Below are 27,294 nucleotides of genomic sequence, written 5' to 3'. Positions count from 1 at the left end.
CCCGAGAAGCATCTTAAATTAATCATTAAACTGTTATTATATCTAAAATCAAACTCAAAATCCTCCATACTTCTGTTCCCTGGCTCAGTGCATGAGAGCCTCTCAAGCAGGAAAACAACTATCATCTTCAATTTTTCTCCCTTATTCTACTCATCCAATTGGCCACCAAATCTCTTTTCTCCACAGTCCACTGCCTTAGGTTAGGTTATTAGCATTTCTTAAGACAACCCACCTGTCATTAATCTCCACTGCCATTTCTAGTCCTGTGGGAATTTTCAACACAGCAACTAAATCTAACAATGACACCACCCTATTCACGAACTTTCATCTTTTTCTTGAAGGTAAGTTCCAGGTTATATCCAGTCTCCTTACCATATTGATGCAAAGCCCTTTGCAATGTCATCACCAGAATCTCCCAGCCTGATCTTCATGTGTTCCAGTCACCCTGGACCACTTTTCATCCCTGAAACAAACCAAGTTCATTTCCACACTGAGACCTTTATTTCAGGCATGGAGTGTTCTCTTTGTGTGTCCTTAATCACAAAACACAACGCCAGACAACTTGTGCATCCTCAATGTTTGTTGAATGAATTAACCACAAATCCTGAATGTTTAGTTTCTTGATAAAACATTAATTAATTAATTGAGTAAGTAAGTAAAAGGATTATGAAAGCAATGCCTCCCTCAGTAAAATTACTTTTTTTACAGATGCACAGGAAGCCAACAACTGCTTGCTGACCTGGCATTTCTGTCACCATCCCAGCCATTTTCAAATCCTGCTCAGTTCATGCCCAACTATCAAAAGCAGAGCAGCTGACAAAACCTTCCCCCCTTTTTGGTAATATCTTTACTGTGCAGAGAAATAAATTCATGAGATCATGGTAAACATGAGCATCATGTTTTCCACAGACAATGACAACTAAAGTATGAGCTGCACCTCATAAGAAAACCTTACATAGGATGTAGGACTGTTGAAGTAAGCAGAAATTTAAGATTAGTGAAACTGAAAAAGTCAGATCATATGAGTTCCTATATTTGCAAGTTAATTTAGAAACTATTCATAAGGGGAAGGGAAAAAAAAACTAACCTCTTAAAATTTTCAAGAAATTCTCACTCTCATTGTCATGATGAAAATCCCCAAATTTCTGAAATATGTTCTTTTTTCTTTACCTCTGGTAGCCTAAAAACATCTGCCAGAAAGTATTATGAAACTGAAGGAGTTTCTGGTACCATTGCCCAAACCTGTAATAACCTGTAATGAGCAGGTAGCACTCCCACAAAGGGCTCTGGTTTCTCTCCCTTTGAGTAATCACAACTTCTAAACCTTTGCTGAGCCTTTCTGATTTCTGTACTCAGTGATATGCTATTAATAGGGCCTCTTAGGAGATGCTAATATGCTAATGGTATGTATAATTGTATTAACACCAGGTTCTCTAGGTATTAGTGTTGAACTAGTATCGAGTATTCATCTGTACATATTTTTTCAATAAACATTTATTAACCCTTTATTTTGCACTAGTGTATAGTGCAAGCCCTGACTGATTTTTCTTTTTTACTTAAAATATTTTTTAATTTTTTATTATTTTTTCTATATATTTTGTTGTTTATTTGTTTGTTTAATGCTAGTGCCTGACTTAAGCTTTGATTGCTGAAGCATCCAGGGATGGCCATCTCAAGTTAACACATTGCCAACCACAGACTACTAGATAAAGAGCCAGGATCCTTTGTTTTAGAGATCTTGATTGATTTCAGTAACTGTCCATTTGGACTACTTGGGTTTTTTTCTCTTCTCTTGCTTTAGATTCATGCTCTGTGCTATCTTTGCAACTTTTCAATAAATTTAAAATTATTCCAAAATATTTATGAGAATTGCAGTAATTTATTCCACCCCAATAAAAGCAGAACCCAGGCCCAAGCTCGCTCACTCTCTTTCCTCTAGACCTTACTGTGTGGCCCCAGGTGATTTGTCATCCTAGGCTATGTGATTTTCAGGTCTTGTAATAACCCCTTATCTTTTCAACATTTCCTGATGGCTACTGCTGATGGGCATCTTGCAATCCTAATAACCACAAGAGCCAATCAGACCACACTGGTTATTGACCACACTGGTTATTGACCAGCACAAAACAGTGCTTGCATTGGAGATACAAATACAGGAGGTTCAGTTCCTGCTCACAGACTTGAGTGTCTAGTGGGTAGGCTGCGAAGTTACATCATGAAGTAGGGAACAGAAGTAGCCCAGGAGGCTTCCGGATGCAGAGGAGTGGCAGAGGTCAGCCCTCGGCGGTGTCAGGGGAGATTTCTTGAAGGTCACTGCTGAGGTGAATACATTAGGCAAGTGTTTATTAAGCACCTAAGCCAAAGCACTGCTCCCAGCCTGGAAACAGAGTAGTAAACAAAGCAGAAAGAGCACCCTTTCTAGGTATCCTAGGAGAATATCCTGAAGAAATTTTGCCAGATGAACAATCTAAAAGAAAACAAACACTGTATCTTTAAAAGTTAATTATGTACAAGTGAGTATAGCTTAGGCACCAGAAAAATTGGCTCACTGTACACACACACATACACACACACACACACACACAGGATATGCCAAATGGTGACCAACACCCTGCGTCATGACATCCCCATGATGACAATGTCCCTTTGCCAGAAGCAGGACTATAGAGAAGAGATTCTACTTAACCCCTAACCCCAAGAGCATGCTTTAAGTTTCTTCTGAATCATAAAAGGAAGAGTAGAACATATACACGGTGCTTTTTAAAGGGATAGTACACACTAGTATGTGAGACGTTTTTTTCAGGGCAGTGGTTACACACATTTACTCAGATAAATTTGCTTGTCTGTTTCAGAGGACTCTTGGAAGAGGGAGGATGGCGATATCCTCTTGGGTGGAATGATCCCTCAGCCCTGCCATTTGTTGAAAAATACGGTATTTTGATTTGATTTTAAATGTACTGATTACAATCATCTTTTATTGATTTTAGCTCTCCTGTATTTTTTGTTCATAGCAATGTTTGTTAATCTCTGCCTGACCCTCTCTGGGAATCTAGAGATACCATGTGAAGTCAGCCCAGTTCAGATGAGTTAGACAAGGTGGGAGAATCAAGTTAAGTATATGTATATACTGAGAAATGTGATCTGCTGTAGCAGATAAACCCAGAAATCTCAAAGGCTTTAGTTTCTCATTTATGAGAACCAGTGTTTCTTAATGGCTGGAGACTGGGGTTTGGATGGAATGCTTTGCTGCACAAAGTTGTTCAGGGACAAAGGTTGACTGTCTCTATCCATAACAAGTGACTAAGGTCATCCTGGGCACTGGCATCCAGCCAGCTAACAGGAGAAGAAAGTGAAGGCAGCATACCCACTTTTTCACCACCCACACTGGGAAGTGACTCACAACTTCCACTGGCAGGAACCAGTCCTGATCCTTCCAGGAGGAAATGAAGTCCCTGCCTGAGAAACTGCTTCCTGGCAAGAACTGGACAATGGAAAAGGAGCAGGAATCTCTCATTATAGGTGAACATCTAGGCATAGTGTATGTTTTCTATTTCCACAATGTAATTGAGAAAAGTAATAGGGTTATCAGAAGGTGACTAATGAAGAATGAGATTTTAAATATGAAATCTTATTGAGTTTTAAAAACATTTTGGATTAATTTTAGATTTATAGAAAAGTTGCAAAGATAGCATACCTTGACTCAATTTTTCCTAATATTAACACCTTATATAACCATGGTACATTTTTCAAAACTAAGAAATTAACTTTGGCACATTACCATTAACTAAGCAATAGGCTTTATTCAGATTTCACTAGTTTTTCCACCATGGTCCTTTTTCTGTTCCAGGATCCAGTCTGGGACACTATATTGCATTTAGATACTGTGTTTCCTTTGTCCCTTCTAGTCTATGACAGTTTCTCAATAATTCCTTGTTTCTCATGACATCGATACTTTTGAAAGTAATAATCAAGTATTTTATAGAATGGCTTTCAATTTGTCTTTGTCTTGTTTTCTCATGATTAGACTTGGGGTATGGGCTTTGGGCAAAATACCACAGAGGTGAAATACTTTCTCATAATATCATATTATGATATCAATATGCAGAATATCAGTTTATTACTGGTGATGTTAACTGATCATCTGGTTAAGGTGGTGTCTGCCAGATTTCTCCTCTGTAAAGGTAATCTATTTCCTTTCCATACTCTAGTCTTCAGAAGTCACTAGTTCAGTCCACATTCACAAAGAAGTGATACTGCAGCTTCTAGAAAAGAGAAATAATTGGTTTTTTTTGTTTTGTTTTTACTGCCTGTGAATAAAAACATACAGAATAAGTAAAGAATGGTAGGGAAATGGAATTAGCAGTGCTAATTTTTGTACACTCTTATCTGGTAATTAAAGAGCTGAGTAATGATAAGTGACTGAAACTATAAATTTTAAAAAGTTGCTTTTGCAAAAAACATGACAGTTTATCCTAATAAAAGAAATGTATCAATGCAAGGCTCCAGCTTCTGCTTCTAATAATGTTGGACTAGGAAATTCAGATAACTGAAAAATCTGTGGAAATATAAAAACATCTTAAAAGCATCAGATTTAACCAAAGGATGTGGAGTTACTGGGCCAAGATCTCAAAAAAAAAAAAAAAAAAAAGAAATCCAGAAGAGTGAGCTTAGCTATGGGGCTGTGTTTGGTCAGGCGCATCAGCTAGTGAGGAAAGGCCGCTGGACATGGCTTTCAGCTACCTTATAAGTAGGGGCAGGGGATTTAAGCTCCCGAGGCCAGGGCAGTGGGGCCAAAGTAAGGGTGAAGAAGAAATACCTAGCCCTCATACACAGCATTAAGTCTGGTTGCAAGGTATCTGGGGGACATAGAAAACCTCAAGCCCTAAAATAAGGTCCGGATGATGATAAATAACAAGTGTCTTCAGTGCCAACATGAAGTAAACAAAATCATCTTTGGAGAAACATCATTCAACACTTAAAATCATTTCTAAAGAGAATTTTTCAAGTATTGTGTCTCATAATTGATCTAGGATAACAACATGGTGTCTTAAAGTGGGAACTCCAGGTATGTAAAAACACACTTTAAGAGGAGAACACAAAGATTGCAGGATGAGTTTGTAAAATTAACATGACCTAGGAGAAGAAATAAGCAAGGCTTTTAAGCAAATTTAACACATGCAAATCCAGATTTACAAAAGGGATACATGAAGGGGTGACTTACGAAGATCCATTAAAGTATTTCAAAGGTGGTATTTAGAAAAATGAATTTATACTCAATTTTCTAGGAAAATGGCCCATCAAACAACTGGGTACCTGGGATTTAGAGACATCATAAAGGAGATGCAATAAAACAACTAATTTAGGAAGTGCAGTTGACCCTTGAACAACATGGGTTTGAACTGTGCCAGTCTACATATATGCAGGTTTTTTCCAATAAATATGTGCTGCAGTCCTGCATGATCCAAGACTGGCTGAATCCACTGATACAGAACCACAGATACGGAGGGCCAACTATAAAGTTACATTCAGATTTTCTCCTGGCAGTAGTGCTGGCGTCCTCAGCCCCCACATTGTTCAAGGGTCAACTATATTAGTTGTGGCTACATTGTAGAGAAAACTCCCCAATAATAGCGTTTAAGTAAGGTGGAAGTGTATTTCTTTTTCACATAAAGGAAGCCCAAAGTTAGGCAATCCAGGGCTGCCCTAGCAGCTCCATGATGCCATTAGGGACTATGTACCTACCTCTTTGTTTCACTATCCTTGCTCATGGCCTCTCTCCTCAAGGTCAGTTACTGCATACTCCAATACATCTGCTGGAGTCCAGCCATTCCGTCAGGTTCCATCTTCCCTTAAGCAGCCTTCTTATATCACATTAGGATTCTTCCTACATGTCATAGGTCAGAAACAAGTCACATGGCCACCCCTAGCTGCAAGGGAAACTGATTAATCTGATCCTTTTGTATAGGGCAGAATGTATCCACTCTGAAGTGGGAATTCATTACTAAGGAGAAAGTGAAGATGGATGCTGTGCTGGGTAACTAGTGATCTCTTTTACAACAATGAAATAAGGGATTGATAGCTTTAAAAAGAATTATTAAGTTAAAACCACAGTGTTTTATAGCTCCTGTAGTAGATAACATTAAGAAAACAGATGTGGAGGTGATAGGTAATGAAACTGCAACACTCCAGTTATTGGGAGCAAAGAAATTGATTTATCTAAAGGAAAAGAAATGCAGAAAAAGCTGAGATGCTTGTAGAATGTTATTTAAAATAGAGAACTATCTGGATAATCATAAATGTTTAACATTGAGGGCAGTGAAATAAATTACAGTTCATTAATTCAATGGGTGAATACTGAGTGAAAGTGGTAACTTGAAGACTAACAACATGGAGTAGATATTTGATACATAAAAGTAATCAATCTACAAATCTGTAACTACAATTTAATTTTGAATATTTCTATGAGAAAGGACCAAACAGAAATTGGGAAATTGAGAACGTTGACCTCTTGTCAGGGACTTATGTCTGCTTCTCAGTTGTTTATGTTATTATATATGATGTTTTTCAAAATGCATAAATACATCCATGCATAAATACACATACATACAAAAGCTTTAAAATAATATAACTATATATATATTTTAAGGAATTTCCTTCTGTAGTTCTGGAGTTTGAGGAATTAGAAGTGTGAGCTCACACACCGGTTAGTGTTACAGTCTTTTGAGTTAGACCTAGATTCAAATTCTGCACCTCTATTCATTAGCAGCACAACCTTGAGCTTCAGTTTCTTCATCCATAAAAAGGGGATGATACTTGAGCTCTGATGTAAGGATTTAGATCAGAAGCATGCTGCCTTTCACTAGATGATGGTCACCAAGGAAGAATCATTCTCAAAAGGACAGTCCACTGAGACACTTACTTTGAGACACTGTGACTTCCTTGACAGAAAGAAAGTCGGGAATCAACTTAAGGGGGAAAAAGCACACATTTACTATATATCCTAAGGGTACCCAACGTCAGGAAAGAAAAAAATTTTTTCTTCTACTCTTATAAGTCCTCAGCTGGGGTCTCTGTTAACAAAAAACAGATGAAGAGAAAAATAAAGAGATGTTTATTATGATATATATCTCAAATATACATGACAGAAATTCCTGGGTGAGTAACTCAAAGAGGTGGCTAGAACTTGGGTGTATATAGCATCTTAACAGAGAAATGATACATCTGTACAGAAATGACGGGACAAAGGAAAATGATTCTAGGCTTCCAAGGGTGGGAAACTGTGGGATTAATATATGGGGGATAAAGAATGAAATGACGTTTGTTTGCAGATTCCTCTGATGCCATCCTTAGGTCTGAGTCTAGAACGCCCTCCAGTAAAGGAAATTTATATCCTGCCTTTAGACAGAAAGGCAGAGGGTAGGGAGAGCTTTTCCTGCTTCTTAATTGCCTTCAGCTCAAAACAGTATGTCAAAGAGGCATATTTTAGGGTGACATATCCTGGTTTCCTTCACCGGTAAGGTTGTTTTTCAGGACTTTGCATTTCTTATATAAACTTTGCTATTCCAGGTAATGGGTGTTATAAGATCTATGGCCTGGAAAGCTTTTCCAAGGGAGAGCAGCACTGTGCTTTCTCCTCAGCGCTTGACACTTATGTACCCATAGACGGTTACACTTATACACCTATTATAAATAAACACACGTACACATACTTCTTTTACACAACAAAATTCTTACTGCCTTTACAGTCAGACAACTCTTGTATGTTGGTGTTAAAAGTGATTAGCCAATTGGATTGCTTAAGGGAATTACACAAAGCAGAAAGATAAAGCGGTCAAATGAATTCCATTTGATGTCATAATTCCTCTGCCTCAGGGAGGGTTTTTTAAAATCAGATCAGCTGTAGAGTAGAGAAATGGGCGGGGATGGGGAAAGGAAGGAAGACGGGGGAAGAGGATGGGTTTTCAGAGCACAGAAACCTAGGCAGATACATATGATGGCTCACTATGCATGACAGCTTTTGTGATTTTTTTTTAAAGCTTGATTAAAAGCTTCTGCTTTATTGGATATGATGGTCACCCCCCGCCCCCCAGCCACAGTGGTCAGAAATACAAGTCTGTCCGTGTTCCTGCTCTCCTCGCTAACAAAACCAAAAACAAACAAGATTCTTGGCAGGGCTCAGGTGATGTGTCCTCTCTGCCTTACACTGCACTGCTTTTCTAGTTCCAGAAAAACAAGCAATTTGCCATCTATGCATTTTCTCCTGCTGTTTCCTTGGACTGGAACGCTAGTCTCACTTTTCTTTGCCTGGAGAGCAAAGAAAACTTCAAAAACTCTAATATCATCGTCAGGAAAACTTCTCTGGTTCTTCATAGGAGTACTGGGACCTGCCTCTCAGCTCTGTGCAGATCTCTATTAAATATACATGTATTTAATATACATATATATACATTTATTTAATATTCTGTACAATTGTATTTTATTTTGATAACATCAGTTTCCTAGACCCCCAAGGAACTATGAATCTTTGTAATCTTGTTTCCTAGCAGGGCGTGGCACCCAGGAAACGTTTACGGGGCTGAAACAAACCCACCTTTGGTTTCCAGTGACCCAATGATCTCGGCCACATACTTTGGGCGCAGACTCTACTTCAAAATCACGCTTTCAAGCTCCTCCAGAACACGAATCCCTTTTGCAGGGTTTGAACTGTATCAAGTCACCATTAGTCATTTTAGGTCGTGGCTCCACGCTTGTGCTAGCCCTGATCCGTGCGAGGAGAAAGGGAAACTTTATTTCTAGGAAACAAAAAGTCTGCTGTGGGGCTTGGGGGTGGGGGAAGCAGAACTGTGGGCAACACTGGGGCCGTCCAGGCTCGGCCAGAGCTCAGTGCTCCCCCGCCTCCGCCCCGCCCGCGCCTCTGCCCGCACCACTCGGCCCGGCTTCCGCCACTCCCCCCCTTTACACTCTCTTGGTTTTCAGGTAGACACCCTCCAGGTGGGTGCCACATCCACGCCCCGTGGCCTGGCGAACCTCACCGAACACTTCTGCCCGGAGCCCAGGAGCCGCAGCCACAGCGCGGCGGGATGGGGTGGCTGTCCCCAGGCGGACGGCGAGGCCACGGGGAGGAAGCCGTCGGGGTTCGAGGCCTGGTACCCCGGAAACCCTGAGGAAGGTGGGGCCGAGAGGAGTTAATCCATTTCTCTGGAGTTGAGCAAGAGCCAGGGCGGCCGGGCAGGCATCCTCGCCCGCGCGTCCCGGGAGCCGCCCCCAGCCCGGAGGCCGAACCAAAAGCGAAAGGAGCCGGACCCCGCGGCCCCGCAGCCCCGGCGTCGCGTCCGAGGGGAGGTCGCCGCGCGCCTGCACGGCGGCCGGGCCGCCGCTTTGTGACTTCACTGTTTCGCAACAAGCCCGGGCCGCCCGCGCCCCACCCACCCCGGGGCCGCCGCCTCACCGCCCGCCGCCTCGCTCCGCTCCCGCGCTTCCCCTCCCTCCCGGGCCGGGCCTGCCCCGCCGTCGCGGAGCCTCCCAGCCGGCCGCCCGCGGCTGTGCGCGCCGTGGCCGCAGCCCGGCGGGCCGGCACGTGCGCAGCCCTCGCCTCCGCGCAGCGCGGAGCGCGGCGCCCTCCCCGCGGCAGCGCGATGCCGTGCTTTCTGAAGGGAATGGCCTTCGTCCCCTTCCTCTTGGTGACCTGGTCGTCCGCCGCCTTCGTCATCTCGTACGTGGTCGCTGTGCTCTCCCGGCACGTCAACCCCTTCCTCCCGTACATCAGGTGAGGAGTCGGGTGGGAGGCAGGACTGGGACCGGGCAGAGGCACCACAGGGGAGAGCTCTGATGCGGAGGCAAGGGGTCCAGACCCCGCTGGGGCGTCCTGCGAAAAGACCGAGGACCACCAACCAGGAGAGGGTGCTCCTGGCGGCCCGGGATGTTCAGGGAGGCAGGAGGTAGGAGCTGAGCTCCTCTGATTTTACCCTGAGCACTGAACAGAGTGGCATCAGGAAGGGTAGAGGTACAGGATAGACAGTAGAACTTTCAGACTGGGTATGAAACAGAATCTCTGAAAGACGCTTCTTTGGCGACATTGAAACAAGGTTGGATCCTGATGGATGCCACTTGTTGAGTGTATAAGAGGCAGATCCAGATGTGTGCTAAACATACTTCACTTCCGTTTACCAGCATCCTCCGATCATCCGCGTGAAGTGGTTGTCTGGTTCATTTTCCTTGCAAGAAAGCTAAGCTTAAGTAGATGTTGAAATATCGTCAATGTGACACTGATGTCACAGCTAGGAAATGGTGGAAGCAGAACTCACATCCAAATTTGTCCTACGGCAAAAGCAACACTATGCCACCCCTAGGTCTTTGGGAGACAGATTTAAGCTCTCTTGGATGCAGCTGCCCAAGATCCCTCTGGGTACTGTGCCCTCAAGTTGTCAACAATGGGTGACATCTTTTGTACTGTCATTATACTATTTCATTTTTCATGAGCTTTGTCATCCACCTTTTTTTTTAAAATTGAAGTATAGTTGATTTACGATGTTTCAGGTGTACAGCAAAGTGATTCAGTTTATATATATATATAAATCTATTTCAGATTTTTTCCATTATAGGTTATTACAAGATATTAAATATGCTTCCCTGTGCTATACAGTAAGCATTGTTCCCCACCTTTCTTGAGGGTCACTTCATCAGTCCACAAGACACAAGTCCAGATACTCTTCATAGGGCTCCCAGATCTGTGCCTTCTCCATGGCCATAGCATTCCTTAAACATTAACAGGGATCCATCCTTATCGAAGTGGTGTCACCCCTCCACTCCCCGGATCTGTATTGTCTGGCAAAGGGATGATAAAGTTGGTGACACCCAAGTCAACTGCTTAATGATTGCATAGATTGTAGAGCCACTTCCTCCAGCAGCCATTCTGCCTGGTGAGCAATGTTCTAGAATGCCTTTTGTAGGTGAGGAAGGGGAAACAAAGGTAAAGCAAGAGGGGACAAGAGTTTAAAGAAGCAAGAAAGTGAGCAATATGGAGAATAGTACACAGCAGCAAAACAGTAGTAATGGTGGTGGTTTTGCCCATGCAAGACGAGATGTCCCATGCATCCAGGCTTCCCCATCTCACCTGGTGCCCCTGCAGAAACCTGGGCTTGGTGTCTCGTGGCTCATCTCAGCCCCAAGTGCCATTGATTCCCTTCTCTGGATTCCGAAGTAGGATAGATCCTCTTAGACTTGTGTAACAAGGAAGAGTTCTCTCTGTATTGCTCTCTACTAAGAAAGTAGTAGCTGTGTTTGTCACCAATCTGAAGATGGGAGACAGAAAATACTGATAAGCAAATTGGCCAGGCGATCAGAGGCAGAGTAGTCTTTGTAGAAGTGTCTGATGTAGCTGCAATTAATACCACCCTCAGGTGAGCTTAAAATGAAAGACATTCCGAGATGGGGGAATGAGCTGACAAGATGAACCACTCGTGAGATGCTCAAGTCACAGACATTGCAAGGAAGATGTGGTAAATTTAGTAAGGAAAGGAGGCTTTCAGGAAGAGGCAGAATTACAGGAGTAAAATCCTCGAGATTGTCCCCTTGTTGCCAGGAGTCTTCAGCCTACAAACAATAAACACATGACAGTTTGCCTAAGCGTGCCTGGGGCCTTTAGGCTGTAGGCTCTCTCTGACTACCTGAGTGGCTGGCACTGGATTGCCTCTGCCCCTCCTAGAAAACTAAGTCATTGAGGCCAGGGCCAGACATAGATTAGAACAAGACATCTGGATGTGACAGGATTAACTCTCGGATTTGTCCATTTGGCCCAGCCCTGTTGAGCCTTACTCCTGTAACTCATCTTTGTCCAGGCCTCCTATTCTCCCTTGCTCCCACTCCCTTCACTTCCCTCCGGCCTCCTTGGCCTCCTTCCTGTCTGTGTCTTGAGCACATCAGGCACACGGCCTCCTCCTGGCTTTTGCACTGGCTGTTCCTCTGCCAGAATGCTCTTTCTCCAGACATCACCAGCCTTTCTCCCTTACCTCCCTCTTTGTTCAGGTATTATCTCCGTGAGGCCTGCTCTGGTGGCCTTATTTAAAATGGCACCCTAGTGCTTCCCTTATCCAATCTGATTGTTCACCATAGCACTTATCACCTTCTAACAAGCTTTATGATCTTGTTGATTAGGTTGATTTTCTGTCTTCCCTTGCTGGAATGTAAGATCCATGAAGGCTGCTAGTATTTGTTGAATTAATATTTCTTGGGTGCTCACTGTGGGTATTGTTACTCTTCCCTCTAGGGCAGGGCAGATCCCTTGAGGGAAGGCTTGATAAGGTGGACAGTGATCTGGACATGTTTAGGGTGAGCACCCTTTTACCTGAAGACATTGTTCAACCAATCTGATGTTGTGATGTTTTTTTAAACAATGTTGAACACTTTAAATAAGAACCATTGCATTTTTGTAGCTCACAGTGAAAAAAAATGTGACAATGAATATATGTATGCTCATGTATAACTGAAAAATTGTACTCTACACTGGAATTTGAGAAAACATTGTAAAAATGACTATAACTCAGTAAAAAAAGTTACAAAAAGGAACCATTGCATTTTTAAAATTTACTTATTTATCTTCCAGTTTTGTTGAGATATAAATGACATACAGCACTGTATAAGTTTAATGATTTGACTTATGTACATCATGAAATGAGCACCACGATAAGTTTAGTGACCATCCATCATCTCCTATAGATACAAAAATAAAAGAAAAAGGAGATATTTTTCTCCTCGTGGTTAGAGCTCTTAGGATTTAACGACTTTCTTACACAACACACAGCAATGTTCGTTATATTACTCATGTTGTACTTTACATCCCTAGCACTTAATTATCTTACCACCAGAAGTTTGTACCTCTTAACTGCTTTCATCCAAGTCCCACTCTCCCCATCCCCACCTCTGGTAACCACAAATCTGATCTCTTTTCCTGTGAGTTTGTTTGTTTTTGAAGTATAATTGGTCTACAACACAATGTTAGTTCCTGGTGCACAACATAGTGATTCTGTATTACAAAATGATCACCACCAGCCATTGCATTATAAAAAAGATCCAGAACCATGGAAGGACCCCTCTCCAGTAAGACATTCAAACTCAGCCCCCTTATCAGATACTTTTTTAAAAAAATTTGGGAGGGGGGGAGCTAGTAATTAGGCTTTTATTTATTTAAAAAAATGTTTTTAATGGAGGTACTGGGGATTGAACCCAGGACCTTGTGCATGTTAAGCACACATTCTACCGCTGAGTTAGACCCTATCCCTCTACTCCCATGTTTTCTTGTAACACTATTATTCTTTAGTATATTGGATAAATGGGCAAATAGCTCTTAGACATGGAAATACGCTCAACCTCATGAGCGGAATAAAAATTCAAATTAACTCTCACTTTTCATCTGTTGGATTGGCAGAAAACCAAATGTTTGATAACACATTCTATTGGAGAGAGTTTGGGGAAATAGGCTATCATATGTTGCTGATGGGAATGTAAATTGAGTCGATCAATCTCTGTGGAGGGGCTTTAGCATTATCTATCAAAAAGACAAAAATATGTATCTGTAAGTTTACACATAGCATTGCTTTTGGTAACAAAAGGTTGGAAACAGTACAAATGTCCATCAGTAGGAGACTGGTTAAATAAATATATTTATCCAAGAATACCTCAAAGGAACGCTCTCTATACATAGACTACTCTGTATAAAATTTCCAATACACTGTTGTATGGAAAAAAGCAAGATGCAGAACAAATATTCTACTATTGGTTGCAGGGAGGGGGAATATATACATTTGTATTTAAGATAATTGTAGATTTACTTGCAGCTGTAAAAAATAATACAGAGGGGGTGGGTGTAGCTCAGTGGTAAATAGCATGCTTAGCGTGCAGGAGGTACTGGGTTCAATCTCCAGTACCTTCATTTAAAAAAAGAAAAAAATAATACAGAAACATCTTCTAAACTTGGCATACCTTTTTGCATGAATTTATTTTTAGCTAAATGGATGGGTTTCCTATCAGAAAATTAAAATTAGAAGTATAGGAATTCAAACAGCCACCAAATTTAACAAGTGGGAATGGCACAGAGTGATGTTTCTGTGTTATGAAACTATTGTTACCAGGATGTCAAACCAAGGACAAATAAAAATCAACCTCAGAGTATTACTTTACATTTTTACACCCATATTCTTAGGTACAATCATGCTTTGTTATAGTTTCTTATATTTCTTCCATGACCAAATTCCTCAGGTGGTCTTGAAACAACTTTACTTACCAAATTCTGGCAGCTGTTAAGCCATTCTCTTTTATATATTCTCTTTGGCTTGGATCTCATGCTTCTAGAATATTCTGTGGCCCTTTTAAAGTTTTGCCAATTCTGCACATCATGGTTGCTTTTTACTAGCTTCGTCTTACCATTTGGGCAAGCTGTGTTAGTTGGGTCCATTGCTGTCTTTGGCCTTTCGCATTGTTTCTCCTCATGACCACACACCCTGCTCAGTGATTAGTGGCAGAAAACTGGGTTACCTAGAATTAAGCCACCTTAAAAGGGGACCAAAATGGTGTAGTAAACAAAATAAAAGAGGTTGGGTCTTTAACTCTGAAAATGAATCTAAAAATTAGGGAAGTTATTTTATCTTTAACAATCACAAAATTTAATTATAATCACAACTATGTGCTAATGCTTATAAAGAACAAAATTCATTATAGTGAACACTCATAATGAACAAAACCAAATGAAAAGACAAAATCCTTAGAATGAACAAAAATCTTAAAATTATTCAGTTGCTGATTTTTTAAGGGAAGGGTACAAACTTTTTCCAATAGAGTGTTATGATTATGTTATAAAGTTCTTGATTTTACATTTGTGTTTTGAAAGGGGATAGGAAGAGGCTCATTTTGCAGAAATGTTTCATGACTTCACTTTTCACTATGATCAATTTTACTCCATGTGTGAGGATACTGATCTTTTTTACTGTCTGTCACTCAGACAAAACACAAGTTCCATGAAGGTGGAGATTTAGGGTTCACTGCTGCATCCCCAGCATGTATGACAGTGCCAGACACATAGTAGGTGCTTGGTAAATGTTGCGTGAATACTCAGGTAATTTACGGCAGATGGACCTGTTTTAATTAATCTTGTCAGCCTCTCTTCAATTTTTAACTGATTCTGCCAGTGTTCACTGTTCATTAACATCATTGTGTTTCCAGCTGTTCTTCAACATCCTTTCTGTTGACTTCATGCAATTCCCCGTGTTTTACCAGATTTGCACCTTCACTTTGCAGTCAGTTTGACTTACACTGTTGAATATTTACAGCATTTGATAATCATACTAAGAGGGAACATACTGTGGTAGAAAAGGGAACAACTTTGGAGCAGGCAACATTGGTTAGAATGCAACTCCACCATGTGCCCCAGCTGTGGGATTTTGGACAAGTTATTTCCTTCTGCGTCTCTGTGGATCAATAATAGAACGCCCTTACAAATTAACATGTGAACTCACTTAGAACTCATTAACACCCTGGTCCAAGAATATAGTAAGTTCTCTGTAAGCATTTGTTATTAGTATTATCAAGATACCAGTCCACATTGATCTGATGCTAGTGTTAAGTAGGAAAGAACATTTGGTTGAGGGCTAATTTTATAAGTGATCAGTTTGAGAATAAGCAGAAGTTTTCTTAACTAACCTCGACTTAACCTGTTGTGTTAACTGATAACCTCATTCTCTGAAGAAGACACTGAGGAAGCTGGTGGTCCCTGGAAACCTCTCCCAGAGGGGGCCCCTCCCCTTGCTGCTTGCTCTTTTCTCTCACCTGTTTCTTTCTTTGTCCCCTTGTCAAATGCCAGCTGAGTCTGTTCCAAAGGTGTCTAAGCTGGTTGTACTTTCTCTACTGTAATTGTGATTATCTCAACATACATGAACTATTGGTCCATGAATGCAAAAAGGGAACTGTAATTGCTAAGAAAACTCAGTTGAATGCTTTGGAAAGAGTCAGGAGATAAGTTGTCCAAAATTGTGGTCTGTTTAATAGTGGTTATGACAAATGTAAAGATTTACCAAAAACTGATAAAAAGCTAGAAGGATTCTGCACAGATTGCCTCAAAATTGTCTTTAAGATATCCCTCCACTTTAAAGAAATCAAAACTGGAATGAGATCATTCACAGTAGATGTGGCTTGTATGCCAGGAAGACATACGGTGAGACTGGTACTCATGTAATGGCCTTGTCCTACATCAGTAAGTAGGCACGTGAATGTATGCAGTGTATCCATATACTTTTTGATGACTTCCTGCTTAAACCAACCTGTTTGATTACTATTACATTGAATTTCATGCAATGGTGACTTTTGCTTCCTTTTCAGCTGTATCATTGGGGTCTGGGATAATAAACAGTCAGATAATGGTGTCTCTGTATAGAGTCACATATTCTGACACGTAGTTAATGACTCTTCAGTCTTTATAGTGCAGCGATTGTTACCTACAGTATCTCTAAGCCACAGTATCATAAGAATGAAAAGGCAGGCATGCCACGTAAAACTTTCAGCTAGAACAGTATCATCCTTGAAATAATAATTTTGTAGTTTGACATTTGCTTCAAAAAAGCTTTGCCCAAATTAGATAATTCTAAGGAAAGCATAATAAGAAAATGGAAGATCCCCAGTTTTTGCAGCTCCAAAGTTTGAAGTGATTGATGTAGTGTTGTTTGGCTTGAGTCAACTGTAAATACATTCAAGTTCTCCTCTGTTTAATTTAAAATTTCCACTGTCATTTGATTACATAGGATTCTTTTTTTTTTCCACTGAGTTAAATGGTTTTTTTCCTGCTATTCCTACTTTTAAAAGGGCAGTACAATATTGCTCAAAAGTCTTGATTAATGCAGGGCTGACAACTTTTAAATGTAAGTGCTCAATTTCAACTTAAAAAAAGGAGTGCTCCATTGAAGAGTCCTCTTTCCCTGACAGTAATTGCATTTCAGTCCATCAAGAACATGCATTGTAGACTTACCGCATACCAAGGACAACTTACCAATGGCTCCAGAAGGGATTGCTGGTGCAGATCCAGTTGTAGATAGTACAGTTCTGTAAACTCACATGGAAGAGATATGTTATCATAAAAAGAAATGTAATACAGCACAACAGAAATGAGTTCTAAATTGTGTCCATTGACAGCTCTAGATGGATGGTTTTTTATACTATTTTATTTTTTATACCATTTACTATCTCTGTGACCTTGGACAAGTTACTTTTCTAAGACTCAGTGTCCTCATCTTTAAGACGATCATAATAAGTACTTTCCTTATAATGTTGTGAAGACCAAATAAGATGTACCTGGCCAAGTGTAAGCACAGAGAAAATGTTAATTTTTTTTCCTTTTGTAATGTTAGCAGCTGTAGTCCAAGAAGGGATTGTTTTTAACAGACTCTCCAAAAAAAAAAAAAAGTTGAAATCTGACCTCTTATGCTTCCCTCTTCATTACCATCTGGTTCAAGCTACTGGCATCTCTTGATAAACTACTGAAATAGCTTCCTAGGTCTCCCTGGTCCATGCCTGCCTCTCCACAGTCTTTTTGCAACATCCTTTAAAATCATCAATCAACTTCATATCACTTCCCTGCTCTCAGTCCTCAGCGGCTTCCCATCCTACTTACAGTAACACTCAGAATCCTCGCCATGACCCGGGGGACTCTCCATGAACCCTCCCATCTGTGCACACAGGTCCTTGCTTACTCTCCTCCAGCCACGCCTCCTTCCTTGCAGTTTTTTTTTTAATATATTGCCACCTTCTGGCCTTTGACTTGGCTCTTCCCTTTGCTTGTAATTTTCCTGGCCCAAATATTCCACTTCATTTAGTCCTCTCTGTTCAAGCACCCTTCCCAGACTACTCAGTCCTGAGTGGGCGACTCACCTATCTCTCTCTGTCGTCTTATCCAGCTTTTCTTTTCCTCACAGCATTCATCACTCCCAGACTACTTTTATTGGCCCCTACAGGAATGTAATTCCACAGAGAAGGCGCTTTTTCTGTTTTACTTACCATTGCCTTCACCTTGCCTACAAAATTGCCTGTTACATAGAAGGCAATCAGTAACTATATGTTGAATCAAGGAATCTTTTGTTAGATACTACACTTCTTGAAGGTAGTGAAGTATCTTGCCATTTTTGTATCATCACTTAGCACAGTTCCCAACACACAGGAGGTGCTTAACAATATTTTAATAATGTTGTATGAGTGAACAAAGAGGGAGCTTGGATCGATAGAGGGCAATTTCATGTGGATAGCGTGAGAAAAGAGCAAATTGTTTGCATTTATGGCTAAGGAATTCTTTTTATGTTTCAAAACAGTTGACTATAATATTGATATCAACTATATTTCAATAAAAAAGATAGTTGCATACTTGCCTGGTAGAGGAGATAACATGATCACTCCGGTGGTTTTCCCAGGGCGAGGCTTATCCATTGAACTCTGGATGTGCTGACCCCTGCGATTTCCCCAATGTGGGAAACTTGACAGAATCATTTGTGGTATTGGGGGACTGCATTCGCACTTTCCCGTAAAGAAAAAAAAAAAAAGCTGCTGTAGCTATAGGGTGCCACCCACTCTAGAATAATCACCAACTGAAGCTGCCAAAAACTCAGCCCTAATAATTTAAAGTAATCAAATGTAATGACTTCTTATTATCATATTTATTTTAAATTATATATTTAAACATGGAGACAAAGGAAGTAATGGTTTCCTTTTACTGGTGCATTAAGTGTTTTTAGGTTCTAAGTCCTGACTAATCTTCCAAGCAATGGGCCTAGGATTTTAGGGCAATCTAATAAACCCCAGTGTGAGCACACAGATAATTCTGCATACTGTCAGCATCTCAGTCCTCCCAATAAACTATGACTCCAGGATTTAGAATAATGCAATCACACGTATCCAACAGCATTCTACCGAGCTTGTATTATGCACATCTTGTTTGTGTTGTCTCTATTCCTTTGAGCATCAAGTGATTATGTACTGGCTCAACATCATAAATTAGTTCAGAGGAAGATGTTAAATAAACAATTTGGAATTTTCCACAAGGAACAAAACTTGTAGAAATGTAAACACAGTAAACATAGATGTCAACTGATTTCCTGGGCACAACCTACCCTTATTAGAAGCAGCTGTGTACCCATACCGTCCTCAACAGCTTCTAAGCCACGTGCAAATGAACAGTTAGTTCCTATACTGAGTACAGTTTCCAGGAAGTGCCTCATTTACAGGGAGGCAAACGAGGAGGTGGATGGAACTGGGGCAGGGCCAGAACCATATTGCTTAAGCCATGTGGTAGAGAATCACAAGGTGGGAGTTTTGTAAGGGGACTTCTGCCACATTGGGAAGCAACTGGTTTAGCCTCTTAATCCCCAGTTTCCTGAATCAGGTGCCCAAGTACAGCTGTGCCAACCAAATCCTACTACCTCTGCTTACTACACTGAGATCATTTACTGTGAGCTTTAAAAAAGGTAAAATAAAAAGAGGCTCCTCACATATTCTCTTGGAACCCCTTGGTGTTATGCTCATCTGGATCCCAATGTCAGGCAGAAGATGTGATGCAATATTTACTTCAATGTAAAACATTAGCTTGGAGACCAAAAGGCTTAAAAGAATATTTAAAGGGAAGAGCTTTTCATACATACCTATGTATTTTTTTTTTTCAAAGAAAAGCACTTGTTGACATTCAATGATCCTCCCTCCACTGGCTTCCAGCTATCAGTACACAGCCTCCTCCCACCCCCTACACATCTTTAATATTGTCCTCAGCTCCTCTGCTGAAGAATTTAACCTTCATGATGCTGTTACCCAAAACCTGGTTCACCTCTTGGTAGGTGCTAAAAAGACACAATGAAGCCAATGATCGGGAGAAGGAAGAATTTATTACTTGCAGCAAGTAAGGAAAACATGTGGGCAATTGGGGCAATTTTAAGATGAGGGTTCCCACATACTCATGAACAGGGTCGAGCAGAGAATTCAGCATAGAATTGGGGCAAAGGTCGACAGTGTCCAAGCTTTAGCTGATTGACGTCATGGAGGTCAGAAAAGGTTAATGTTCTCATCCCTTAGGTTCCAGTTGATCTCGTGGTTGAGCCCTCAAGGGGCGTTTAAATTCTATAAAACAGCTCAAGAAAGTGACTTCAGGCTAATGTACTTTTAAAACTGGGAGTCTTTAAACTGATTTATTATCTTTGCTGTTGGTAACTTCTCTTGCCTGATAACATTTGTTTGTTCTTTTGTTCCTTTGAGATCATTATCATTGAGCCCTGTTCAAGGGCAAGCATTGTGGCCAGGCTTGGGTCACAAAATGGCTTAGGCCTAAAATGGCTTCTCTTAAGTCAAAAAGCTATATCTGGTTCTTTTCCTCCAGGGACCCTCTACCTTGTCTGCTTAAAATGACAAGCTGTTTTGGGAGCTTTCTCTCTCCTAGAACTTGATGGTGGCCCGATTGCACCACATTAGTGACTGGAGCAGTTCCAGTCTTCCTTGTGGCAGCATTAACCCTGTGTCTGTGTCTGCTCACTGATCAGAGTCCATGGTTTTGCGAGGATGACAGTTGGGCAGAAGCTCTGATTCGTCTTTTAGTGGTGATGCCTTACACCAACTTTCCCAAAGTAACCTGGGTGATATTTGTCAGAGTTGATCCTGGGGTGATGCATGCCACCCGGGTTACCAGGCCTCTGAGTGCTTCCGGTGTTTTACAACACAGCCGTGGCCATGGCTCACGTGGCTCCTTACTTTCTCCGTCTTTCTTAGGATGGCGTGTCAGTGGCTGAGATGAAAGAGCAAGACTTTCTTTTGTATTAACAATAGTAGGCAACCACAGCTACTCTTAAAAGTTCTTAGAAGTGTCCACATTTTCATCTGCTGCTTGGGAAGTTTTCTTGAAATACTCTTGAGCAAAATCTCACCAAATGTATCTAGGTACCATTTTGTTACTTAGTGGAAATAAATCACACACTGACCATTCTTACCTGACAGATACGGGAATTTGTGACACATGTTAGGTGTCCCATAAATATTTTGTTGATGAATGGATAGAATTTATGGTTATTTGTAGAGTCAAATAAAAATAATTTAACAGGTGGTTTTATTTACTCAAACAACTGGTTATGAATGCAGTGCATTCATTCTTTCCGTAGTTTTTGTAGTATTCACATTTCCTACGTTGTAGTCCAAGTGTAGGAACGTAGGCCCATTGGTACTCATGCACTGATGCTGGGTGTTTTAGACTCAGTAATCCTGAGAGAAAATTGGATTTACCATGGTGGTGAATAATTGTTGAAGGTGCTTTATGATTAAATTATAGCACTTGAGAACTGTGAGGTCTTTCCTGCTTTACACCTTCCTGGTATACAGCTAAGACATGATGATCCCTTCTTACCACCATCCTGGTTCATTCCCATGGTGTGCTGGGCCAGCCAGCTGCTATGTGCTCCCAAGAGCCAACTGTGTGCATTTCTTCCCAACTCCACGTTCAGTGACTGGCATTTTGGTAGCTTGAATTTTGACAGGTTGGGAATATTTATCTCAACCTGGGTGATATCACCCAGGTTACTATGGGAAAGTTGGTGTGAGGCATCACCACTAAAAGACGAATCAGAGCTTCTGCCCAACTGTCATCCTTGCTAAACTGTGGACTCTGATCAGTGAGCAGACACAGACACGGGGTGAATGCTGCCACAAGCAAGACGCGAACTGCTCCAGTCACTGATGTGGTGCAAATAGGAAATTGGCCTATGTTACAAATCAGGTGCCCTCTAGAGCTGGTTGTTAAGCATTTACCAGCACATCAGTGTTCATCCTCCACTGCCCCCTCCCCCCATCATTCTTCTAATTGCTTTGTTTCTTGCCTGCTGTTAGAGCACAGTGGAGACAGGAAAGTCACCGTCGGACATCTGGATTGGAATACAGATAGATTTCTCTATTTAATAGTTCTGTGACCTGGAACAAGTGATGGAAGCTTTCTGATACCCAGTTTCCTCTTTAGTAAAATGGGGTTGATATTAGGCTCACCTCAGAGTCGAGAGGATAAAATGAAATGATGTACGGTAAGCACCTAACAGTGCCTGGTGGGTAGTAAATGTTCATTAAGTGGTATCTACTGCCAGTACTGATAGTCATTCATTCAACAAATACATATGGAAAGGCTGTTTGCAAAGCACTTTTGATTCTGTCTATATGTTTTTTTTTGAGGGAGGTAATTAGGTTTGTTTGTTTGTTTGTTTGTTTGTTTAATGGAGGTACTGAGAATTGAACCCAGGACCCTGTGCATGCTGGGCACACACTCTACCACTGAGCTATACCCACCCCCTCTCCCTCTGTCTATATGGTTTTAAATGTACAGATAAGGAAGAATAAAATATCACCCTGAAATTCTGAGCTTTAAGATGGCATGTGTGATGTCATGTAGACTGTACACCTGGGCGCTTGACATCTGTCTCGGTTTGCTAACAGTGGACAGATATTTCCTGAGTCAGGTCCTCTTCTCACTTCCTGTTAAAGCACCTTTGTGCCCCCATCTTTCTGTCTCCCTGATTATCCTCCTTATTCTTCCATTCCTTTCCTCTCTCCATAAACAAGCCAACAATCTTCCTGGCTCATGGCAGGTACCTCTCAGATGTGTGGCATGAGTTACCTGGTAGCCGCTTTTTTATACCCTGAGGCCAAGAATAGAAGGCTTCATCTCCCTGTGAGAATCAAACTCCTGGCATAGGCACAAGTGCTGCCCAAGGGTCTGAGCTGTCTCCAGCTTCTTCCCATGACTGGCTTCCACCCCTCCTCACCCACTCAGGACCACGTCGCGCTCAAAAGGGCATCCAGCTTGTCTAGAAGACTTCTCCACCTTGGCATTCCTTTCCTGAGCAAAAAGGTTATTTGTAGGAAAAATGTTGAATTCTAAACCCTTCAGACTTACAGGTACAAAGGACACTGAGATGAAATAACTGGAGATAGAAACATTTGTGGGAAGGCGGAACACGAACGGCTTTACAGTCTTCAAACATTAAGTGCTCACAAAGCTTAGAGGTTCCTGCTTTCTGCACACAGGCTTCTCATCGAGTTCTTCAAACACTCTGAAGTGCATCTTTCAACGTGATCAGTTTTTCAGTACTTAAATTTCAGAGCTGTTTTAAAATGTGGAAACACTCAAGATGAGTATGACTTGTTTCTTGTTGGGAGGGATTCTGCCCTCAGTTTTAAACTGTGCTTTATGCGGGCAGTTTGAGAATGTAAGTGTAAACCTTGACGTTAATGAACAGAAACCAGAACAGGTCAAACACAACTTTCCAGCTCATTTAATTAATTAATTGATAGCCTGCATCTGAAAAGTGTTTCAAAGAAGCTATTTTTTTAAAGTAATTTATCACAATGAGTATACCCTGGATACCCTATTATTTCCATAAAGTACTGACAGGAATCAATAATATTTGCCTTCCATCATATTTTCAGCAATGTAAACTCTTATGCATAAATCATATTTTTAAAAAGATTAAAATGATATGTTTGTGTGTATTTAATATCCAAATAGTGGATTTTATAAAATTGATTTTACACCAGTTTTTTTTTTCCCCAAAACAGTCACACTCAATTCCTCACCAAGAATGGACACACATAGCAGATTTATCAGGTGGGATCATCTGAAAACCACTACCACCATTCACTTTATTTCCTAACATAGTGTTGTAGGTCAGTTATACTTCAAAACAAATAAACACACATATATACAAATTCATAGAAAAAGAGATCAGATCAGCAGGGTGAGGGGAAGGTGGTCAAATGGTATAAACTTCCAGTTATAAGACAAATAAGTACCAGGGAGGTAATGTACAACATGAGTAATAAAATTAACATTCTTGTATGTTAGGTATGAAGGTTGTCAAGTAAATCCTAAGAGTTCTCATCACAAGGAAAAAAAATTTCTTTTGTATTTATAGATGATGGATGTTTACTAACCTTACTGTGGTAATCACTTCATGTTATATGTAAGTCAAATCATTATGCTGCACACTTCAAACTTAGACAGTGCTGTTTGTTAATTATATCTCAATAAAACTGGAAGGGAAAAAAACTGAGGTTTTAATTTTTCAGAGTCAAAATGAAAATACTTCAGAAAAAATAAAGTCAAATTTTTGCAATTCAAAGTGGCTGAACACCCAGCGGCAACACAGTATAAAACCTGCTGATTATGTGATTGTCCAAAGGGCTGAACTGAATTTCTTCTTACTAATTTGGACATGTCTTCTCTTTCCCAGTGATACAGGAACAACACCTCCAGAGAGTGGTATTTTTGGGTTTATGATAAACTTCTCTGCGTTTCTTGGTAAGTACACAGTAATTATTATAAATAAATGAAAAATTCCCAATCTCATAAGAAGTAAAATATGTTACAGTTTGTCTATCATTTTTTATTGGTTTTTTTTTTCATTTTCACTTTTTTAATTACATTTTTTGTTTGGGTTTTCTTTTTTTTTTTTTGAGGGGGGAGATAATTAGGTTATTTATTTACTTATTTACATGTTTAATTTTTAATGGAGGTGTTGGGGATTGAATCCAGGACCTTGTGCATGCTAAGCACGCAGTCTACCACTGAGCTATACCCTCCTCTATTGTTATTTTTTAACAAACATTATTTTTAGAACACTTCTAGGTTCACAGCAAAATTGAGCAAAAGGTAGAGATTTCCCAGGTACTCCCTGCTCTCCTGCATCCCCTCCCCTAACCATAGCCCCCCCACCATTATCAGCACCCCTCACCAGAGTAGTTTAGTACCTTAGTTACAGTTGATGAACCTAAACTGACATGTTGTTATCAACCTAAGTCCATAGTTTACATTAGGGTTTATTCTTGGTTTGCATGATTTTTAAAAAGTGTAATCTTTGCTACTAGAATTTTGCTCTAATTTGAGAAACTAAAATGATCAGAAATCCAAAGTTATTTATGGCCTCTTTATCAAACCGTTCTTCACTTCATCTTATAATTTGCCATAGGAATTTAAAATGGGTTTTAAATGTAATTTGACTGTTAAAATTGTGATTTACTTATATCCAATGCATTTGCGTAAGCCAAAGACACCTAGTGTATAGAAGCTAATGTTTCTCGGAATCTGTTCTGAAGGCAGCTTACAAGAAAATCATCTGGAGTGCTGGTTAAAAGTCCTGTTCAGGTCCACACTGCAGATCTACTGGATCAGAACTTCTGGGAGTGGGGCTGAAGAATATGCGCTGTGAACCAGCACTCTAAGGGACTTGGATTCTCAGGAAGGCTTTTGAACCACTGAAAAATGTGTTTTCTCACCTGTTAGAGGAAGGGGAAAGGTGAAGCAGGGAACAGCTTATCACCAATGAAGCTACGATTTTTCTTTTCAATTTCTCAAATGCACCTGAGATGCAGCTGAAAAAGGACAACCCTCTCAAGGGCTAGTTAATGTAATGACTGAAAAACTCAGTATTCTATGGGTGATGAGGGTAAACAGATGGAAGATGTGGGCTCTTTCCATAAACCCCTTCCCTACGGAACGACCAGGTGTTTGCCAGGGACCCATCATGTACCCTGCACTTTCTGTCCCCCTCTACTGGTGCAGGCTGGGAAGGGACAGAGTGCTGGGAACCCTACCTAGTGACGTGGCATCTTTGGAATTTGTTTCTCCTACTTGGTAGAGAGAGTTTCACCTTGTCACCCATTTGTGGTCTTTTCCTAAGGTTTTGGAGGCAAGCAAGGGAAGTAGAAATAGGAGTCGGCAGCCTCTTATACCGTCCTTGCCCAGAGTCCAGATTTAGAAGACAGATTATTTTATCACTAGAAAGTGATAAGTAGGGCTTTTTGCTTCTAGGCAAGGCAGAATCTGACATGAATATGTTTGTTTAAAATGCTCTGTGATAAATGGTTAGCTTTTAGCCTGCTTTTTAAAATTCAGCAAAAATATTATGGCCATCACAATTTCAATACATAGAAATCTACTTTATCCTTTTAACATATGCATGTGATATCCTACTCATGAATGTATTATAATTTTTGTATTTGGTCCCCTATTAAACATTCAGGCTATTTCTGATTTTGTAATTTACAATGCTAAAGTGAATATCTTTTAAACATATCTTTGCATAGCTATGTGAGTTTTTACTATAAGATAAATTAGCTGAGTTAAAGGGAATACAGATCTAAAATTTTGATAGCTATCCATTTATTCAACAGTCATTGACTAAGTGCCTCCTATGGGATTGGCTTAGTGCTTATGTTGAGTGCTGGGGTCACAACAGGTCACAATGATAGACAGACAAGGACCCTGCTCTCATGGAGATTACATTTTGTTGTCAAATTGCTCTCCAAAATAATAAATGATATTTGGTTAATTGACTAGCTCTTTGGAAAACGTCCCCTCAGTACCCTCTCACACCGTTCACAAAAACCAATGGCAATTAAAGAACTAAACATGAAGAACAAAACCATAAGAGGATTTCTATTTAATTATAGGAAAATATTTTTAAAGCCTTAGGATGGAAGAGCTTATCTAAGCTTATACAAAACCCAAAAGCTAAATAGGAAAGTAGGGACAGATTTGGAGAGATAAAAAATTAAAACTTCTAAGCAATGAAAGATAACATAAAATTAAAGACAAACAATAGACGAGAAGAAAATATTTATAGCAGACAATAGACTAATGTACATAATGTGTAAAAGACAACTACAAATTAAAAAATGAGTAGACAAACTCACAAGAAAAATAAGGAAAAAATGATAAACATGCAATTTCCAGAAAAAGAAATGCAAATGACTAGTGGACTTAACTGAAAGATGCTCAGTCTCACTAATGATCAGAGACATGCAAATTAAACCAACAGGTTGCCATTTTTCAGCTATCAGATTAGCAGTAATTAAAAAGGCAAGGGCACACAGAATTTCATTCAAACTCTGTTGTGGGAGTATAAATTGCCTCAGTCTTGGAGAAATTTAGAGGTACTTCTTGGCTTTCTAATTGAGCATAGTTTTTTGACCCAGTAATACTACTTCTAGGAATTTATCTTTCAGAAACACTGAAAGTGTGCCAAAGACAAGGATGTTCATTGAGCATTGTCTGTAGTAGGAAAAACATACAATTAGGAGAATAATTAAATAAATATGGCATCTCACAACATACTTGACGAGGTGGACCTATTTTAACTGATGTTGGCAAGATCTCCATGGTACATTTTTAAGTGAAAAAAAGCAAGTCTCAGAACAATATGTACACAATAACATTTATGTGAAGAGGATAACAGCCAAGACAGTTTGTGTGTC

At 40.4% G+C, this 27,294-nt stretch overlaps 1 protein-coding gene, 1 non-coding gene and 1 pseudogene across 4 annotated transcripts in view; 2 read left to right on the top strand and 1 right to left on the bottom strand.

Moving 5' to 3' along the window:
- Window positions 1-9,246: 9,246 nt before the first annotated feature.
- The window catches only part of DRAM1 (DNA damage regulated autophagy modulator 1), a 35,079-nt gene continuing 17,031 nt past the window's right edge, over window positions 9,247-27,294 (top strand). Inside the window, exons 1-2 of one of the 3 annotated variants that reach the window (XM_072973166.1) lie at window positions 9,247-9,766; window positions 24,273-24,340. In XM_072973166.1, coding sequence (XP_072829267.1) covers window positions 9,636-9,766; window positions 24,273-24,340 — 199 coding nt within the window. In that variant the 5' untranslated portion in view covers window positions 9,247-9,635. The remainder of the gene's footprint in view (window positions 9,767-24,272; window positions 24,341-27,294) is intronic. The other 2 variants (XM_072973168.1, XM_072973167.1) reach the window with 2 other exon arrangements.
- Window positions 18,391-18,553, top strand: LOC116282710 (U1 spliceosomal RNA). The gene has a single exon (XR_004192295.2). It is a non-coding gene; the product is annotated as a U1 spliceosomal RNA (small nuclear RNA).
- LOC140700354 (large ribosomal subunit protein uL15-like) lies at window positions 19,706-23,104 on the bottom strand (annotated as a pseudogene).

Source organism: Vicugna pacos, chromosome 12 (genome assembly GCF_048564905.1).
Source record: "Vicugna pacos chromosome 12, VicPac4, whole genome shotgun sequence".
Taxonomy (NCBI): domain Eukaryota; kingdom Metazoa; phylum Chordata; class Mammalia; order Artiodactyla; family Camelidae; genus Vicugna; species Vicugna pacos.
This window is presented reverse-complemented; position numbering and strand designations above follow the sequence as displayed.